Below are 16,166 nucleotides of genomic sequence, written 5' to 3' on the forward strand. Positions count from 1 at the left end.
GTGGCTGAGATCAATCCCTCCCCCCTCAGTGAGTTGTCCAATAGGAGCAGACCTTGTAGAGGTCCATGAGCTGGGTGGCGGTGTACTCGGTGCTCTGGTTGAGAGGAGAGAAGCGGATATCGCCGGGCGGTTTGGCCGTGTACGTGAAGGGACCACTGATGGTGTCCAGGTCATGGGTTCCTATGGCAACCAGGGTCCTCTTCCTGACAGAACAGAAACAATAAAAAAGCTGTAAAGAGGGCTATCAGCCAATCAGAATCAACGTAGCAATATCACCAGCCTATCAGGACACCGGAAGTAGCTTAGAGTAGAAAAAACTGCACTCTCATTGCTTATTTATTTTGATCAGTTTATCCACAGACGCGTTGCGGCCTAAGTTATCAGGCCCCTTAAAGGAATTTCATGAACGGACACACAGTACTCCCATCCAGAAATCAGGACACACACACACATCTATCAGCCAATCAGGTTCCAAGCAGACAGATGCCTGATCCAATCAGGACACAGACAGGAAACCAGAGTGGTAGCATTCCTCCTATGCCTGAAGCTGATATAATGAAAAGGTGTCCAACAGGCCTTTCGGAGAGGCTCATTGGCAGAACCCGTTAAGAACTCATGTTTTAATAACCTATTAAGAACAAGTTAGCCTGCAGTCCTGCTGAGAGTGGGAGAAATTCAGGGTCAGGAGAGGAGAGGCTCCAACCGGACCTGCAGACGTTCTGTTGGACTTTAACTAAGTTGTAGCGGCTGGAACCGGAACCTGGATGTCCTGATGCACTTTAACTAAGTTCAGGAACCGGACCAGCTGACATTCTGTTGGAGTTGAACTAAGTTCTAAGTTCTAGGTGCTGGAAGCGGACCTGCGGACATGTGTGTGTGTGTGTGTGTGTGTGTGTGTGTGTGCGGACCTGCAGACGTTCTGGTGGAGTTTCTCCTGCAGCTCGATGAAGCTGTCGTAGCGGTCCTGGGTGAAGGTGATGTTCCTCAACACAGCAGCCACAGCATGGGGCCTCACAGCTGCCGTCTACACACACCACATTATTACACATACACACACACACACACACACACACACACACATTATTAGACACACACACACACACACACACACACAGACACACACACACACACACAGACACACACAGACACACACACACTCACTATTAGACATACACATTATTACACACACACATTATTACACACTCAGATTATTACACACACTCCACACACACACACTCAGATTATCACACACACACATTAGAACACACACTCAGATTATTACACACACTCAGATTATTACACACACACACACAAACACACACAATTTATTACACACACTCAGATTATTACACACACTCCACACACACACCTCACCTCTTTAGTTATGATGAGCTTCTGAGCTTCCCCACCAGAGGCTTTGACACACCTGTATCGAGGGGCCTCAATCCTACACACACACACACACACACACACACACACACACACACACCACACACACACCAGAAGAGACTGTTAACATGGGTGCTCAAACATAAGTAGATCCTCGACATTAGATATATGCATTACTATACATAAACTTCTCCAGACATGCAAGAGACACATCAACAGACATGTAAGAGACACATCAACAGACATGCAAGAGACACATCAACAGACATGTAAGAGACACATCAACAGACATGCAAGAGACACATCAACAGACATGCAAGAGACACATCAACAGACATGCAAGAGACACATCAACAGACATGTAAGAGACACATCAACAGACATGTAAGAGACACATCAACAGACATGTAAGAGACACATCAACAGACATGCAAGAGACACATCAACAGACATGTAAGAGATATATCAACAGACATGTAAGAGACACATCAACAGACTTGTAAGAGACACATCAACAGACATGCAAGAGACACATCAACAGACATGTAAGAGATATATCAACAGACATGTAAGAGACACATCAACAGACATGTAAGAGACACATCAACAGACATGCAAGAGACACATCAACAGACATGCAAGAGACACATCAACAGACATGTAAGAGATATATCAACAGACATGTAAGAGACACATCAACAGACATGCAAGAGACACATCAACAGACATGCAAGAGACACATCAACAGACATGTAAGAGATATATCAACAGACATGCAAGAGATATATCAACAGACATGTAAGAGATATATCAACAGACATGTAAGAGACACATCAAGGTACTCCTTCTCTGTTTTCCACACACACATGCACACGCACACTCAAACACAGGCGCACCCACATGCGCGCGTGCACAGACACACTCACACACACACACGTATGCACACACACCGTACGACCTGGTCTCACCTCTGCTTGAAGACCTGCAGGCCTCGCACCAGTCCCTCCAGGCAGAGCAGGTCGTAGCGGTTGGCGGGGACGTCGATCTTGTAGAGCACCACGTCCGAGGCTGCCGACGCACGCTCATCCCCCTGCTCTCGGCTCATCATGTCCCGCTCCGACGTCTGACAACACCATCACCACGACAACAGTTACTCCACAGCAGCCATCATCAATACAACAACCATCACCATAATCACAGTCACTCCACAGCAGCCATCATCAATACAACAACCATCACCATGACAACAGTTACTCCACAACAACCATCACCACGACAACAGTTACTCCACAGCAGCCATCATCAATACAATAATCATCACCATGATCACAGTTACTCCACACAACCATCACCACAACAACAGTAAGCCTTCTCCACAACAACCATCACTGTTCCCCTAACTATCACACCATTACAGCACCCAGAAATAACTCATCAATACTCATCACAAACAGACCTAATCATGGCACAAAGGTAACTGTCAAAACTTCAACATAGTCAACAAAAACACTTTAAAGTCTGTCCCATAATCCTACTTACGATCTCATCCAACTCCAGTCCGAACTCAAAACACAGCTCGTCAAACTCCTCATCACCTGCAACACACACACTGAATGATTAGCAAGCATGAATTCAACGGAGTATGCAGTAATGAATCATGAATCAGGCATGGTCATTCATAGGTTCATCTTCAAGTGTTCCTGTTTATCCTGTGGTTAGCGTATGATAAACAAACGTAATCGGTTTATAAATAATTCCCTGACAAATCTGAAGAATCCTTAATCGATCGCTAGACAGACGCTTTGTGATTACGTCACGAAGACAGGTGTCAGAAGAAGCAAAAGTTTATCCCAACATATTTGATGTGTTCGGATTATTTTAATAGACATTTCATTCATTGTGACTTCAACGCATCTTCGTACTGTCATTTATCGTGTATCATTTACTAATCTGAATCCAGCAACGGAAGCAGCGTCCTACAAATTATGCAATCGACGTGAAAGCATGAACTACACATCTCCGAGCGTCAGGGGCTTCACTGCCGAGGCTACACCGCTGTCTCAAAACTGCCCCGCTTCCAAGACCACTAGAAATGTCTGTTCAAAACCCCGGGTGGAAGTGCAATTTATCTTCATGACTAAAAAAAACAACTGGCTTTGCATGTCGGTTATTGACACGCCACCTTAAGCTCGTGCTAGCAAGCTTGCTATTCACTGACCATTGCGTTCGCGTTGTCCCTAAAACGTCGTTACTAAAGTTACACTTAAAACGTCAAATAAAGATGTCTACTTAAGTGAGCATATCAGCGCCAACGTTGTCTTACTGTATGTTTTCCCCAAAGCCTGGAAAAGAAGATCCCTTTTCACGCTAACAGTCGGCATGATTTCCACCTCAACTCAACTAATCCGCTAGGCGCAGTACTCCGTATGGGGAAGGACCCTGGCTAGCCGGTTGTAGCTGTCCACAGTGAACGCCTGATTCTTTTAGCTCTATAGCAGCAATAGGCATTATCGTTTACGCTCTCATTTTATCTCCACTGTCCATTATTTTTTTTGCAAGATTTTCAGTAGCTCATGCTAAATCGTTCTATAATGTGAATGTTCAGATTTTGTGACAAAAAATAGTTGTGGTTATCAACGTAATTTAAGACCAGCCAGTGTGGAAAGTTTTTCAGAACCTTTCCTCAGGGCTGATGAATTAGTGAAATATGTTGTACATGTAGGCCTGTCAACATAACAACACCTTATTCCAAATGTCTAGACTTGAACATCAAAAATATGAAGTGCTGTTTTCCTTTAGCCTGACGATGTCATACTCATAATTCTAGTCAGAATATGAGTCTGAGACCGGACTATTGGGCTGTGATTATGGGGCGTGTTTCAACGAACCAGGAAAGAAAATTCCTCTTCGCTGAATTGGATACCTAGAACCAATCAGAGCAACGTAGTATTTCCATCTGATAGATTAAACTTTTACCTGATCCCGTAGGAAGGACGGCAAAAACATCTTTTCAATCGACAAATGCCTTGATCGCGTTTCTCTGTTCCTCTTTCAAAATGAATGCGCTGTCATATCTGTTGATGTTACTTAATTAGCACTCAAGGCTAGAAGCTACCATTCGTTTGAATGTTTTTTTTTTCTACGCGTTAGCATAACCTATCAATAATGCTCTAGAGTGCTTCAGTTAAGACCCATAATCCTGGGCAACACTCGTTTTGCGTATACACAACTAACCGAGTCAATGTAGACATATAAAAGTCGTGTAGATAGCTTAAATCATATAAAATATGTCCCACTAAGCTTCCGAGACGGCGCCATCTTTGTTCGATGTATACCGGTATTCTCTCTATATCTGTCCATCCACGTATAAAGCCCGCCCTTACAATTTGAATGGTCAGATCACTTTTCGGGGCCGTTTAAACCCTCCCAACTAACTCGACTCCAGACTGAATCTCCAGACCAAAAATTTTGTGGGCGGAGTTCAGGCTGGTATCCAGGCTAGTTTTCCTTTAGTTTGAAAATAATTAATTAAATTCGATTTTATTTATATAGCGCCATAACAATACAACTGCCTCTAGGCACTTTACAGAGCCCAGAGCCTCAACCCCCTTAGTGCAAGCACAATGGCAACAGGGGGAAGAGATTGGATTGGCATTAATGGAAATGGTAAAATTAGGGTTTTGTTAAGTAATAGATTTGACCAACCTCAACATCACACCTGATAGTTAGAGGCTACCTTTTTGAATGGCTGGACTAAAGTAACACTATGCAACAATTTGCCACTTTTTGAACAATGGTTTTATAGGCAACACATTTTGATACAATCCTCAAATTCATTTTGATAGCATATGGTAATGTGAAGGACAGATAAACACCTGTGTCTTCCCCATTAGCCCTCCAGGATATCCCCTAAGTAGTTTTGTGTACCGGGCTGGAACACCCTGCTAAAAATGGCAGAAAAGCTTTCACAGTCATGACATTGCCAGCTATACACCAGTCAGTGTGTTGGCAAGTGTCAACTGGGCTGTTGGGTGGTGTTTGCAAGGTTTTCGCATGCCTTTAGTGTGTTTGTGTGTGTGTGTGTGTGTGTGTGTGTGTATTTTTGCATGCCTTTTAATAGAGCCTGTCAATTTTCTCCTGCTAACATCAAGTGTCATCACTATCTGAGGTTTCTCTGTTTTCTGTACCTATCCACCCAAACCCCACAGACAACCTGAAACATGTGGAACATTTATACGACACACGACATATTTATTAATGTGAAATACACAGAAAGTATTTTCATACTGTGGTGCTTTAAAGTTTGTGAACCCTTTTGAATGTTCTATTTTTCTGCACAAAAATGACCTAAATATCACATAACCTGACCTACAATAAAGTCCTAAAAATAGAAGAGAAACCAGTTAAAACACACAAACACACATACACACACACACCATAATACTTTTTGCTACTGCAGTAGCATCTTGCCACGAAGAACACATTTAATTAGAAGAGAGGTTTTTGGATAAAATAGCAGACCCCAGGTGGTGAGAATGGGCAAGCACGCCTCCTCCTCACTGACCCTGTGTACCGGGGCCCCCCAGGGCTGCATACTCAGTCCCCTCCTGTACTCCCTGCACATGCAGGATGTGTGTATGGCAACACACAGTTCCAACATCATCCTGAAGTTCGCAGACAACACTACCATCCTGGGTCAGGTAAGAACTATGCGAATTACAGAGATTCAAATGGGTGACACTCTTCACCAGGGGAGGAGATGCGAAGAAGACGCATTTCATCACTTAGAGGCAGGGGCGCGAACGGAATTGGTAGACCTATACTAGAGCCTACTACATAGAGTCAAAGACTCTTACTCATAAGTACTCCAAGACTCATTTTCGTGGTTGAATTTAACCTTACTCTCCGGCGAGGACGTAGTACCGAAGCATCGTGTAAGACGATAACAAAACAGAGACAAATAGTTACACGGTCAATCCACGACGTGGTTATCCCTACTGAAAGCTAAACTTCTGTCTATATAAACCTTGTGCGATGTGTTTTTCATTGCTTCTATCTCAGCCTTGTGCTGGGAGGGGAGCCTGATTGCAATTGTTGTTGTTGTTTGTCTAATAAATGTACTTATGCAGCTCCGGAGTCCTGAACTAACTAGGGTGAATTTTCACCTAATTTCACATTCCGATTTTGTGATTTTCTACATAGTCATCTGTAACTACTTAATACTAAAAGGAACTGTGTGTTCAAAGTTTATTTACTTGAACCATCAACAAACAATAGTTAAATCAGCTTCTGGAAAAGGCATTTTGTAGGTCACCTCTGGCTGCCATAGTTTTAGCTGTCTTAGTCGGCTTGCGCCATTTTATAGGCCTGTAATCGTAAATACTTTTTTAAATACTTTGGCTTGTAGTGTATACTTTCAATACATACGATACCTGCTAGTCTATGTTTTGTACGCTTGTTTGGTGTTGTAAACAGTAAAATATAAACAGTAAAATATGCTTGATTTTCCTTACAAGTCGTAATAAGAAATACCATCGCGCGCAACTTGTATTGTTAAACGGTGAGTACTTTGGTAGATTAAAGTTTAAACTTTGAATACAAATGCTAGTACAACTTTTATACATTATCTTTAAGGTTGTGAGTGTGCAGTGGTATTGTAAATTGGATTCGTAAAAGGGCTCTCAAGTGTCACGCAGTCACTAATTTCGGTCTTTAGTCACGCACTCCCGCCACACATTGTATTTCTCACGCTGAGAAAAAACTGTAGCGTGCAAACATGACCTGGCCGAGCTGCCCTCACCATAGAGGAATCAAGCACGTCTCCATCCCCTGGAGAGCTGCCACTTATCAGCCAATCAAAAAAAAGAAATGGGCTACACAATAGCTAATAAGAAAAAAACGTATCTTTTATATCTGGGTAAGATTTAATCCAGCAACCAATGAAAATAAAGCATCCTAGAATTGCGATTGATCTTTCGAAAGTTTCGTTCACCTAAGGAAACCACTGGAGCTACGAGCATATGTTACAATTCTGCTTTAATGTTACAACAAATTCACAATGGTTTGGCACAAGCAATGACAACTTGACTGCAGTTAGAAAATATTTCACAGATAATAAGCAGCAGTTTGTAGCCAACACAGTTTTAGGCTACAGCCTGCCTTTTCACTACAGCTTTGACTTCGAACTTTGTTAATAGGCTATAATTAAAAATCTATATAGTCTATAATTCGAACGAATATTAGGCAACCCTTAATATTCAATGATGTTATTGGGATTCTTTTTTGTACATGTGTTTGCTTTAACATTCTATTCAGATTCCGAGGCTTCTTCACGCCTGGTTAAGTTGTGAATCACGTGCTTATTAGGCATACTAGCATGTTATAAATATCCTGGCCATGGACGCATTAATCATTGCATCTGTCTTTTTAAAGATGTCAGGTAAAAAAAACAATGAGCACCCTGTCCTTCGTCCAAAGAGGAAAGCCACCTAAAAAGGCCAAATTAGGCCCAGAGAAGGTCGTAAACTAGGGTGACCAGACTGTCTCTTTTACCCGGACATGTCCTCTTTTCGAGACCAGAGAGGGTGGAAGAGGAAGAGACAGTGCAGCTAGAGGAGGAAATGGTGGAAGAAACAGTGGAGGAGATGGCTAGAACAAAAGGGAGAAAAGTCCCAGGAGCCACCTACAAGACATCTTTTAATAGTGAATGGACCTCTAAATGGCCATGTATTACTTTCGGAAGCACCAGCTCATATTACTGGTGCTCTATCTGCCGACAAGGGGTGGGGCGGGCGGAATGGGGGTGTGGCCGGGGGGAAATGTCACTCTTGCCTGTCTTCAAAACATGACAGCCCTGTAAAACATATTTTAGGAAATAAATGACATTGCTTGTCCGTGTAGCAATTTGTCTCTGTTTTGTTACCGACTTTCAACCACGAAAATGAGTAAGAGTACTTGTGAGTAAGAGTCTTCGACTACTATTAACGCTAACTATACGTTATCAACGTTTATCGTGACAAGTAGGCTCTAGTCTACCATTTCCGTTCGTGCCCCTGCCACTAAGTGATGATATGCGTCTTCTTCGCATCCCCTCTCCTGGTGAAGAGTGTCACCCTGTCACTTCACCAGTTGCTCACAGCATGATGGTAGTCCAGTAGAATGCGTCACTTTGCGACACTGCTTCAGCTTGTGGAACTTTGCGAAAGACAGTATACTTTAAGAAGCTTGGTCCTTGTATACAACTGTAAATTCTTAATGTTAGAATAATAAAGAAGATAAAGATATACTTGATATCCCGATGTCTTTTGTTCTGCCTGAGAAGTTATATTGGCTAGCACATCAATGCTTTGTTTTACCTACTGCTATATTGTCTCACTTCTTCATAATACAAACTATTTGCCTTTTACCCTGACTCCGTCTCCACACTTTTAATAATTAAATATAACAGTTTGTGTCTGAACATGCGCGACTACCATCGTGGAGTGGACTACCATCGTGTAGCTGGACTACCATCGTATAGTGACACACACACTCGAATCTCTGCAATTCGCATACCCTAACTAAGTTCTTAGGTCAGGAGAGCAGTGAATCTTCTTCAGCGATTAGAGCTTTCGACGGATTGAGTCAAGCCTCCGGTCTTAATGCCCTCTAGTGTGCCGGATGGGAATAAAAACACAATTTTCCATTTGTCTATGAAAGCAGCCCACAGTTCATTTTTCAACACGCCTGTTTAATCACTCCATTACCTTTAGGTAACATTACAGGTCTGTTTTGGAGCAGAAGCCAGGAGCCATGTTTGATTTGTCACAGGAATATGTGTGTGTGTGCGTGTGCGTGTGTGCCTGTCTGTCTGTCTGTCTGTGTCTACAGATTGTCCCCAATGGCCATACACTGATGTCTTTTGAAATTTCCCTTTACAGAAAAACTCCTGCCACACAGGGTACAGTGAAACGGCTTCTCTCCTGTGTGAACGCGCTGGTGTTGTTGGAGATTTCCCTCTTGAGTAAAAATTTTGCTACACTGAGTGCATTGATAAAGCTTCTCTCCAATGTGAATGCGCTGGTGTTTTTTGAGAGTTCTCTCTTGAGTAAAGGTCTTGCCACACTGAGTACAGTGGTACGGCCTCTCTCTTGTGTGAATGAGTTGATGTCGTTTGAGAGCTCCCTTTTCAATAAAACCTTTGCCACAATGAGTACAGTGGTACGGCCTCTCTCCTGTGTGAACGCGCTGGTGTCGTTTGAGATCATCCTCTCGAGTAAAACTGTTGCCACACTGAGTACAGTGGTACGGCCTCTCTCCTGTGTGAATGCGCTGGTGTCTTTTGAGATTACCCTCTTGAGTAAAACTTTTGCTACACTGAGTGCATTCATAGAGCTTCTTTACAATGTGAATGTGCTGGTGTTGTTTGAGAGTTCCCTCTTGAGTTAAGGTCTTGCCACCAAGAGTACAGTGGTACGGCCTCTCTCCTGTATGAATGTGTTGATGTCGTTTGAGAGCTCCCTTTTGGGTAAAACTCTTGCCACAATGAGTACAGTGGTGCGGCCTCTCTCCTGTGTGAATGCGCAGATGAATTTTGAGCTCATCCTCTCGAGTAAAACTGTTGCCACACTGAGTACAGTGGTACGGCCTCTCTCCTGTGTGAGTGCGCTGGTGTCTTTTGAGATTTCCCTCTTGAGTAAAACTGTTGCCACACTGAGTGCAGTGGTACGGTCTCTCTCCTGTGTGAATGTGCTGGTGTATTTTGAGAGCTCTCCCCTTAGTAAAGCTCTTGCCACACAGGGTGCAGCAGTAAGGCCTCCTCCTTGTGTGAGTATATTGATGAAGCCTGTACTGAGACCTAAAGTGGAAGGTTTTGCTACACACAGAACAGGAGTAGTGTTTTGATTTATCTGTCTCTGTTCCCAAGATGGAGGGGGATGCTGGGAACTCCGGGGATGAGGGAGATGATCCTTTTCCTGATAAAAAAAAAAAAAAAAAAGAGAAGAAACAGACACATAAACAACAACAACTTTCTTACATCAAGTTATCTGTGGAGAGATGCTGTATAACAAATATGCTGTAGTACTGATTGTCTTATGAGTCTCAGGCTGAGGGCGTTTTTATAGGTGTGTGTGTGTGTGTGTGTGTGTGTGTGTGTGTGTGTGTGTGTGTGTGTGTGTGTGTGTGTGTGTGTGTGTGTGTGTGTGTGTGTGTGTGTGTGTGTGTGTGTGTGTGAGATCTCTTACGGGTCTCTGGCTGTTCTGTATGGTTCTCCTCGTCCTTTCCTTGCTGTCCTTGTGTCCTGTAGTAGTCCACCAACACCACTGACACACTCTTCAACCGGGCCAGAGACACGTGCTCTGGGTCTGTAGAGGACAGGTCTGTTTTAGAGCAGAGGACTGACATGCTAACGCTAATTACACTTAACCCACATCATCTGACATGCTAATGCTGATCGAACTAAAAGTAAACATTATGGATATCTAACTGGAAGTCCTGCCCTGTATTATAAAGAACTTATCACTGACTTTTTGCCTCCACACACACACACACAAAATATATACATATAGTTTGTGTGTGTGTATGTCTGTCTGTGTGTGTGTGTGTGTGTGTGTCTGTGTGTTTGTAACTCTTTCCGCCCCTCACCAGGCTGACTGTACTCATATCCATCATCTGCATCCTCTTCTTTAATCGCAGAAACTGGATAATCAGCTGAGACCAGCGTGTGAGACGAGAGCAGCGGACTTTCAGCACTGGATGAGACAGGCGGACTATGATGAGAAGATAAGACCATCAGACTCTGGGCTTCAGACGAGACCATCAGACTCTGGGCTTCAGACGAGACCATCAGACTCTGGGCTTCAGACGAGACCATCAGACTCTGGGCTTCAGACGAGACCATCAGACTCTGGGCTTCAGACGAGACCATCAGACTCTGGGCTTCAGACGAGACCAGTGGTTCTGACCAGACCAGAGATTCCTCGGCTTTTGTCAACTGGTCTGATTGGAGAGGTGAGATGTCACTCTTCATTTGCTGAAAAACACATATCAGACGTTGGAATGTGTGTTTGTGCGCGTACGTGCGTGAGTGTGTGTGTGAGTGCGTGCGTGTTTGAAAACATCAAAAACTCTACATTTTAAACTCTTTTTTAAACTCTTTACATTTTAAACTCTTTTTTAAACTCTTTACATTTTAAACTCTTTTTTAAATTCTTTGAAGTCTCCTTAAAAAAATGAATGGTTAGAGCAAAAACCAAAGAACTATTTGGAGAATTCCATAAATCAATGGGTACTAGCATTATAATAAGAATAGGCCGTGAATACGAATAAAATGAGAGGGAATTTGTTCATACATCTCTTGCTGCATGAGGACTTATTTATTTATTTATGCATGTGTGTGTCTGTGTGTGTGTGTGTGTGTGTGTGGGTGTGTGGGTGTGGGTGTGTGGGTGTGTGGGTGTGGGTGTGGGTGTGTGGGTGTGGGTGTGTGGGTGTGGGTGTGGGTGTGGGTGTGGGTGTGGGTGTGGGTGTGGGTGTGGGTGTGGGTGTGGGTGTGGGTGTGGGTGTGGGTGTGGGTGTGGGTGTGGGTGTGGGTGTGGGTGTGGGTGTGTGTGTGGGTGTGTGTGTGGGTGTGGGTGTGGGTGTGGGTGTGGGTGTGGGTGTGTGTGTGTGTGTGTGGGTGTGTGTGTGTGTGTGTGTGTGTGTATTTGTGTACCTCAACCTTGAACTGGCTTTCCCCATCCTGCACCGACTCATTCACATCCTGAATTGTCCTAAATGGATCAGAGATCGCAGGGGTCAGAGTTCAAAAGTCAAATGTGCTAGGATGATAGTCAAAGTTCATCGTCAAGAACAGTCGAACTAGAGAGCTCTATTAAGCAAAATATCATCCCCAATATAAATATTACCAAAATATAATCCCTGATATAAATATTACCAAAGGGAATAAAGAAGAAGAATACTAAGGGAAAAGGCATTGTAACGTATACATATGGGTGTGTGTGTTTGAATAACTATGACCACTCTGCTGGTTGTGTGGTATGTGTGTGTATGTGTACCTACACCCACTCTGCTGGCTGTGTGTGTGTGTGTGTGTGGGTGTTTAAGTGTGTCTGTGTCTGTGTCTGTGTCTGTGTCTGTGTCTGTGTCTGTGTCTGTGTCTGTGTCTGTGTCTGTGTCTGTGTCTGTGTCTGTGTCTGTGTCTGTGTCTGTGTCTGTGTCTGTGTCTACCTATGATTGCTCTGCTGTCTTTGCAGCTGTTGATGCAGGTCCCTTCGTTCATTCTTCAGGAAAGCCACAGTCTGTATAAACACACACATGTTAACTACACATTCATACACAAACACACACATAAAATCAAACACACATTTACCACACCCACCCACACACACCTTGTTTGCTTGTGTCAGTGAGGTGCCTGTGTTAAACACACACACACACACACACACACACACACACACACACACACACACACACACACACACACACACACACACACACACACACACACACACACACACACACACACACACACACACACACACACACACACACACACCTGGGTGGCTTGTGACAGTGAGTTGTCTTTTTCCTCCAGGTGTTTCTGTAGTTCATCGTTTTTCAACTTCAGCTGTCGGTTTGACTCCGCCTGCTCCGCCAGAATCCGCCCTGTCTCCACCTCCCTCTCTTCTAGTCGACGAATCAACACGCAGAGCTCCTGGTTCCTTCCTGCTTCATGCTGACAAACACACACACACACACATCAAACACACACACACAAGCACGTTAACATAGACAAACGCACCAAACTTATGAACCTTCACACACTCACAAACACCCACACACCACATGTTTACATAGACAAACACACCACATCTGGTTCCTTCCTACTCCATGCTGACAAACACACACACAACACATGTAAACATTGACAAACACACACACACAGACATCAAGATACAATGTCTTTAATGTTCTACGTGTGTGTGTGTGTGTGTGTGTGTGTGTGTGTGTGTGTGTGTGTGTGTGTGTGTGTGTGTGTGTGTGTGTGTGTGTGACTATATGTATGTATGTATTACCTGTAATGCTTGTGTGATGAATTGAGTGGCCTTCTCCAGGTCGATGCAGGCTTGCTTGTGAATCATCATGTCTATATGCAGAGTAATTTCATCTATCTACACACACATAAAAACAGAGATCAACACACACACACACACACACATAAAAACACACATCAACACACACACACAAAAACACACAAACACTTGAAGTGCTGTTCAGATTCTGATGAAAATCAAGCAAATCGACAGACGTTCACAAACTAAATTCAGTTTGTGAACATCTGTCTATTTGCTTACATTTTCATCAGAATCTGAACACTAAAGTAAAACTTGACGGCAATTTTCAATACGCTAAAAGATGAGATTCAATCAGCAATTGTGATAGATCAAAAAACGTTATTGGGTTATTGCATCTTGGCCCTATGAAGGAGATAGCTTCACAAAGATTGATCTTCTCGTCTGTGACTAGACAAATTCAAATCAAACAGCTCTTCAAAGCCACGTTAACACAAGTGTCATTTCTGTCTATCTTACATGGCAAATCTGCAAACTGAAAAATTAAATGCACAATTGTTAACGACCAACAAGAGATCCTTTCGTCAATACCGGGCTCATTATTATTTAACAATGTAACTGATGTGGGAAAAGGCTCTTAATCAATACAACTCAAAAGACAACCTCTCTAATTAAATGAGAAAACACATGCATTCTTCAAAAGGGAGAAGGCGAATCTACTCACAGTGCCATCAAACTAAGAAAACGTTTCATCAGAAAATCCGAACAAACCGCTAACGCTAACATACCGTTTCTCCCTCTGACTCCAACAGCAGCGTGCTTCGGGCAGCGGGTGTTTTGGGAGGTAAAAGTTTGTCATCTGTCAGTTTCTGCATTATGTCATGTAGCCTACGAGTTTAACATACTAATTTCGCAACCACATTAAATACCGCGCCTCGTCAACTTTTTCTGTTCGGACAAAAGTACATACACTCAACACATCTTTCCCTGCTGAAGACCTTGAGAGCTACCATCAGCAATAGCTACGTGTGTGTGTGTGTGTGTGTGTGTGTGTGTGTGTGTGTGTGTGTGTGTGTGTGTGAGTGTGTGTGGGTGTGTGTGTATTACCTGTAATGCTTGTGTGATGAATTGAGTGGCCTTCTCCAGGTCGATGCAGGCTTGCTTGTGAACCATCCTGTCCATGTGCCGAGCAATTTCATCCATCTACACACACATAAAAACAGAGATCAACACACACACACACACACACACACACACACACAAAAACACAAACACTTGAAGTGCTGTTCAGATTATGATGAAAATCAAGCAAATACACATACGTTCACAAACTTAATTCAGTTTGTGAACGTCTGTCTCGTTGCTTGATTTTCATCAGACTCTGAACACTAAAGTAAAACTTGACGGCAATTTTCCATACGCTAGATTAGATGATATTCAATCAGCAATTGTGATGGATCAAAAATCGTTATTGCATTATTGCATCTATGCCCTATGAAGGAGGTAGCTTCACAAGGTTTGATCCGCTCGTCTGCGACTAGACAAATTAAAATCAGACATCTCTTCAAAGCCATGTTAACACAAGTTAAATTCTGTCTATTTTACATGGCAAATCTGCAAACTGAAAAATTAAATGCACAATTGTTAACGGCCAAGAAGAAACCCTTTCGTCAATACCGGGCTCATTATTATTAAACAATGTAACTGAGGTGGAATAAGGCTCAAATCAATACAACTCAAAAGACAACCTTTCTAATTAAATTAGAAACACATGCATTCTTAAAAAGGGAGAAGGCGAATCTTCAAACTAAGAAAACGTTTCATCGGAAAATCCGAACAAACCGCTAACGCTAACATACCGTTTCTCCCTCTGACTCCAACAGCAGCGTGCTTCGGGCAGCGGGTGTTTTGGGAGGTAAAAGTTTGTCATCTGTCAGTTTCTGCATTATGTCATGTAGCCTACGAGTTTAACATACTAATTTCGCAACCACATTAAATACCGCGCCTCGTCAACTTTTTCTGTTCGGACAAAAGTACATACACTCAACACATCTTTCCCTGCTGAAGACCTTGAGAGCTACCATCAGCAATAGCTACGTGTGTGTGTGTGTGTGTGTGTGTGTGTGTGTGTGTGTGTGTGTGTGTGAGTGTGTGTGGGTGTGTGTGTATTACCTGTAATGCTTGTGTGATGAATTGAGTGGCCTTCTCCAGGTCGATGCAGGCTTGCTTGTGAACCATCCTGTCCATGTGCCGAGCAATTTCATCCATCTACACACACATAAAAACAGAGATCAACACACACACACACACACACACACACACACACAAAAACACAAACACTTGAAGTGCTGTTCAGATTATGATGAAAATCAAGCAAATACACATACGTTCACAAACTTAATTCAGTTTGTGAACGTCTGTCTCGTTGCTTGATTTTCATCAGACTCTGAACACTAAAGTAAAACTTGACGGCAATTTTCCATACGCTAGATTAGATGATATTCAATCAGCAATTGTGATGGATCAAAAATCGTTATTGCATTATTGCATCTATGCCCTATGAAGGAGGTAGCTTCACAAGGTTTGATCCGCTCGTCTGCGACTAGACAAATTAAAATCAGACATCTCTTCAAAGCCATGTTAACACAAGTTAAATTCTGTCTATTTTACATGGCAAATCTGCAAACTGAAAAATTAAATGCACAATTGTTAACGGCCAAGAAG

The 16,166-nt window shown here is 43.0% G+C and overlaps 2 protein-coding genes across 2 annotated transcripts in view; both read right to left on the reverse strand.

Moving 5' to 3' along the window:
* farsb (phenylalanyl-tRNA synthetase subunit beta) overlaps nt 1–3,808 on the reverse strand; it is a 12,372-nt gene extending 8,564 nt beyond the window's left edge. Inside the window, exons 1-6 of the mRNA XM_080845390.1 lie at nt 3,713–3,808; nt 2,929–2,984; nt 2,358–2,512; nt 1,375–1,447; nt 909–1,024; nt 53–203 (exon numbers count right to left, since the gene is read on the reverse strand). Coding sequence (XP_080701516.1) covers nt 53–203; nt 909–1,024; nt 1,375–1,447; nt 2,358–2,512; nt 2,929–2,984; nt 3,713–3,770 — 609 coding nt within the window. The 5' untranslated portion in view covers nt 3,771–3,808. The remainder of the gene's footprint in view (nt 1–52; nt 204–908; nt 1,025–1,374; nt 1,448–2,357; nt 2,513–2,928; nt 2,985–3,712) is intronic.
* A 5,332-nt stretch (nt 3,809–9,140) lies between these two features.
* On the reverse strand, nt 9,141–15,680 carry LOC308369940 (uncharacterized protein; the record flags this gene model as incomplete). Its single annotated transcript, XM_080844502.1, has 10 exons — nt 9,141–9,744; nt 9,997–10,343; nt 10,614–10,733; nt 11,014–11,401; nt 12,083–12,140; nt 12,598–12,668; nt 12,926–13,105; nt 13,446–13,541; nt 14,550–14,645; nt 15,615–15,680. 10 exons carry the CDS (start codon nt 15,678–15,680, stop codon nt 9,253–9,255), a joined length of 1,914 nt encoding a protein of 637 aa, XP_080700628.1. The 3' UTR covers nt 9,141–9,252.
* Nucleotides 15,681–16,166: the final 486 nt, after the last annotated feature.

This window comes from Sprattus sprattus, assembly GCF_963457725.1.
Source record: "Sprattus sprattus genome assembly, chromosome: 9".
Lineage (NCBI taxonomy): Eukaryota > Metazoa > Chordata > Actinopteri > Clupeiformes > Clupeidae > Sprattus > Sprattus sprattus.